This window comes from Papaver somniferum, chromosome 6 (assembly GCF_003573695.1).
Source record: "Papaver somniferum cultivar HN1 chromosome 6, ASM357369v1, whole genome shotgun sequence".
Taxonomy (NCBI): Eukaryota; Viridiplantae; Streptophyta; class Magnoliopsida; order Ranunculales; family Papaveraceae; genus Papaver; species Papaver somniferum.
The window spans coordinates 118,118,754-118,123,682 of NC_039363.1; the positions used below are offsets into that span (position 1 = coordinate 118,118,754).

A 4,929-nucleotide genomic window follows, 5' to 3' on the forward strand; every position below is an offset into this window, starting at 1 on the left:
AACCTTGAGTATATATGCGTGAATTAGGAAATTCGGAAACAATAGTTGTTCACTTATCGCTTAAGCACAATTGCATTCGGAGATGCACTTAATGAATAATTACCTTTTAAGACCTCTTAAGAAAAGATTAAAATCTCAGGTCTGTGGGAGTAATTGATTATTGAACTTAGCTAATTTATGTGCTTATTTTTAAACACTTATTGAGCTCTTATTAATGTATTCTGAATATATTTATGTATCCATGTTTAGTTTACTTTTATGTGAATGGGTGAATGTTTACAGAAATCGTCTTTCTTAAAGACATCACTGGACCATTATGATACTCCTATTTAAGGCCTAGTTGAGTGAGGTACTCATGTTGTGGTACATGGAAGGGAACATGTTGATAACAGGACAATGTGCCACCGCTATGACTCGCATGAGTAGTTTGCTTGATCAACGTATTGCGTTAACCACTAATGTATTATGTTTATCAATTACGCGCGCCTTATGTTTCCTGAAATTAACCATTAATAAATTATCACATGGACCAGCGGGAGAATGTAAGATAATTTTTTATAGGATAATTATCTTTATTGGGCTCATGTGAGAATCTGGTTATATTTAGGATATTGCTAATATCTAATCAATGGTTTATATAAGGAATTAGTATCCTATTTATGCTCTTCCTTGATAGACGGTCGAGATTGAATGTCTAATATAAAACCCTAGGAATTTGGTCCTCTCTCTACCTATGAAAGGGAAATAATAACCATTACTATTGTATCTAAAGAATTACTCATTATGCTTAAGATCAAGAGAGAGAAACCATGATATTTACAAGGTATTATCGCCGCTGCAAAGATGATCGGTATCATAGAAAAAAATTAGCGCTATCAGATATTCCGTATAAACTATTCTTACATATTTTATCATATAATTATCATGAAATTCAACGATCCTAATTAATTATCTATAAAAATAAATCTTATAGTAAAGATGTAAGGTTGTCGTTCAAACAACCACTTGTTCCTGCAAGTCCACGTATACGATAAACTGATAAAAGAAAAGGGAAAACATAATTCCGTTGGACAGGAGTAGACCGAGAAGAAAGCTTGAACATTGCATTTACACAATCACTTCTTGAATAAGAATATCAATACCCAATGTTGACTCACCCGCTGCCAGACAGAAATAGCCATGGGACAGTGTAGGAATGAATGATTTATGGTTTATGCGGAAGTCGAACATACAAGGCAAAAATTAGGCATATCCAGACCTCTTTCTTTCATGTTTCTGCTTCATACATGAGAAGATCAAATAGAGTCAGGCACCTTATAGTAGATGGAGTTATGAATGATGAATCATTTGCAACAACTTTTTCAGGAACAGACCAATTGCTGAGAATCTTGATTTCAACTTAATATATGAAGAAGTCGTAGCAGTTGAAAGAGATACTTCCGAGGGGGAAGTATCTGAAGCTATAAATAAACTGGAAGTCGTAGGCGCACAAATGGTTATCCCATTATCTTTTTTTATAAGTGTCGATTTTTCCTTAAAGAACCGTCACGTCTTGCAATTTTAACAAGGCTTTGGAATTAAGTTTCACTGCTAAATCCCAATACTGCTGGCAATTATTTCACAAGGAACAAAAGGAAGATCTTATGAGAAAGAGAAATGCCTTGAGAAAAGAATTTTCTAAAAATTGAGTGTTTTGGGAATGACTAGATGCGTTGCTTTTCTTAGAATGTAACAACGGTTACATTGGAAGCAAATTCCCTAATGATAATGAAAAAGAAAATAAATTATCTCCTCTGGTGTTCAAATGCAAATCTAACTAGCTAGAAGCAAATCCTCTATCCACCATCTTTTCCACAAGTTCTTCATGCTTCTCCATTTGCCCTGCTTGCTTCAGTTGCTTGAGAAGCATCTCATACAGGGGCAAAGGTGGCTTCAAGCCTTTCTCTTCAATCATCTCAGTGAAGAGCTGAAGAGCTTTGTCCCAATGCCTAGGTCCACAGTAGAGTGGTATCAACACTTTGTAGGTGTACAAATTCGGCTCAACCTCGGTTTCATCCATATCTTTCTTAAATTTGAGAACCATATCAATTGATCTTGATTCAGCAAACATTTTCATCAATATATTGTAAGTGATAGCATTCGGCTTACAATTCAATTCCTTCATCCGCTGATACATTTTATGAGCTTCCTTCACATCTTTCCTCTTCGCAGTACACCTAAAAATGGGGTTAAAACTATTCGGATTCGGATCACACTCATTCTTCACCATCTGATTTAACACCTTAATTGCACTATCCACATTCCCATCTTTGCAATGAGTATCTATAAGAAAATTGTAAGTAACTATATCAGCAGGACATGACAGTTTCTTCATTTGATTATAAACCTGCAAAACTTTCTCCGTTCGACCAGCTTTAACATGAGCCCTCATCAAACTATTAAACGTAACTGAATTCGGCTCACAACCTACATCAATCATCTCCGCGAAAACATCTTGTGCACGCGCAGTTTGCCCACATTTGCATAAAGCATCAATCACTATACTATAAGTATAAACATTAGGTTCAATCCCTGAGTCTTTCATTTCCGCAAACACCTTCTCTGCTTGCAACACGTTCCCTGCTCTACACCATCCATAAATCAAATTCGTATAAATAACCACATCAACTCCAAATTCCTCCTTCAACAAATCAAAAAACGACTGAGCTTCTTCAGCTCTTCGCTGCTTACTAAAAAGAGCAATCACGGTCGAAAACGCATTCTTATCAGGTTTACATCCAAATTCCTCCATTCTGTTAAACGCATGTACAGCTTCACCATCTAATCCAGCACGAACATAGCGTTTAATCAAAACCGTAAATGTAGAAATCGTGATTTCAACATTCCGATTCTTCATTAAACCGATCAAATCCCAAGCGAGATTAAAATGATGAAGTTTCCCAGCTAAATCAATCATTTCGTTATAGGGTTCAGGGTTTTGTTCAAACTCGGGTCGTTTCATTACCCAATTAAAAAAACTTAGGGTTTCAAGAAATGGAGTATCATAGCGAATGTCACCACATTTTTCAACTACCTGGGTAACAATAACAGGAGTTATGGGTTCGGAGATTCGGAAGAAATCGGAAGTTAGGTTTGGGATTGTGAAGTTCGGGTTTAGAGGTGACGGGTCTGATGGGTTTGATGAATCAGATTTAGGGTTTTTTCCGTGGTGATCTTTAATTATGGAATGAAACTTTTCTGCGAGTAGGGCTTCTGCCGAAGATATTTCCTTTTTCTGATTACTTTTTTCATTTTCATTGTCGTTCAACTCTTCTTCATCAATATGAATATCTGCAGCTGAACACAAAAAGTTGGGTTTGAAACTTAGCTTAGAGAAAGGTGAGAGTAAAAAAGGTAACTTTATCCTGGATTTAGTTATAGCCATGGCCGACTCTGTTATTGTTCTTGAGAAGTTTTTGAGGAAAGTCGAAGTTTGAAAGAGGACGGGATGTTTATAAACTTTATATATACGGAAGGGTAACGATGGTTTGGACTGGGTTTCAAATGTATTATGGGAAAAATATCGTCCGGTCCTTTTTTATCTGGTTAAATTGGGGCTTATTAATTGGGTCTATAACTACGTGATAAAATAGGATCATTGAGAGAAAATTCATAGAAACTCCTTATCCAATATTATATTAATGTCCAATAAACCCTTATTAAATTAGTGCTAATTCAGATTATTAAATAATGTTTAATCAAGTTAATCTTGAAATTAACTTTCATTAATCGATAATCAAAACTTGTAAAAAATTTAATTTTTACTCGATCCAGAATCGGTTTATGTTAGTGCATTTGTAAACCGATTCTGGGTTGAGTTTTATGCTTAGGAAGATGTAAACCCAGAATCGGAGTTTGATCAATACCCACATAAACCGATTCCAAAAATCGGGCTTTTGTAATGCACATGTAAACCGATTATTCCTTACTTTCATAAACAAAATATTCATTACATAGTTTAGGAAACTAACCCACCACATATATATAGGACTCAGTATGGGAATTCTAGAATTTGATACATCAAATGCTCATCAATGAACCTCCGAGCACGTCGGTACAACGTCGTATATTCTTTGTGGTGAATGAACTTTCTTTCCCCATTACGAATTCTCCATAACCCGTTGAAACGTTCCAGCTGAAATTCAATGAATTCTTATATGTTAGTATGTGAACTAGTGTAGTTGACATGGGTATAAAAATGATAGCATTACTCACTTTTCCCCCAAGAGGAGCTCGGTAAACCATATTTCTAACAATTACGTACTCTCGCATTGCGCCTTTTAGTATTTGAATCGAAAAGCCAAGTCTCTCCATTTTCGGTTATTGGGGTTCGCAGTACGCCCGTAAAAGAACTCTTTAACTCTCTTCCAAAACACTGAATAGATTTCATTCGTACGTTCGCGGAACGTATTAGCAAAGGATTTTACCAGACACAAATCTTCAAACGGTTCCCATTCCATTTTCTAGGCTAGTTTGTGTGATGTGGGAGTGGCTCAAAGAGGTTGCCTTATACAGATGAAGTCTCAACGACTATTTATTTTGAATTCAATTCAAACAATCGGATTTTATATATTATCAAATAGACCGATTTTGTCCTTGCAAAATCATATAAATTTTCCTCTAACAAATCGGCCTTTTGTAAAGCACATGTAAACCGATTGTAAAAGTTACATAACCTTTCTTCAAGAAAATAGGATTACATATTTTTACATGAAACCCGATTCTAAAGCTGAACATTTGGGAAAATGTCGGAATCGGATTACATATAGTTATAGGTAAACCGATTCTGACAGAAAAATGCTAGAATCCTCCATTTTTTCCACACACATTAAGTCATTCATAAACTAGAAACCAGATTAAGTCATTCATAGACTAGGAGTGTAACCAAAC

General features: G+C 35.5%; 1 protein-coding gene across 1 annotated transcript; it reads right to left on the bottom strand.

Moving 5' to 3' along the window:
* Positions 1-1,012: 1,012 nt before the first annotated feature.
* On the bottom strand, positions 1,013-3,452 carry LOC113289023 (pentatricopeptide repeat-containing protein At1g20300, mitochondrial-like). Its single transcript, XM_026538181.1, has one exon. The coding sequence runs from the start codon at positions 3,422-3,424 to the stop codon at positions 1,817-1,819; it is 1,608 nt and encodes a 535-aa protein (XP_026393966.1). The 5' UTR covers positions 3,425-3,452; the 3' UTR covers positions 1,013-1,816.
* Positions 3,453-4,929: the final 1,477 nt, after the last annotated feature.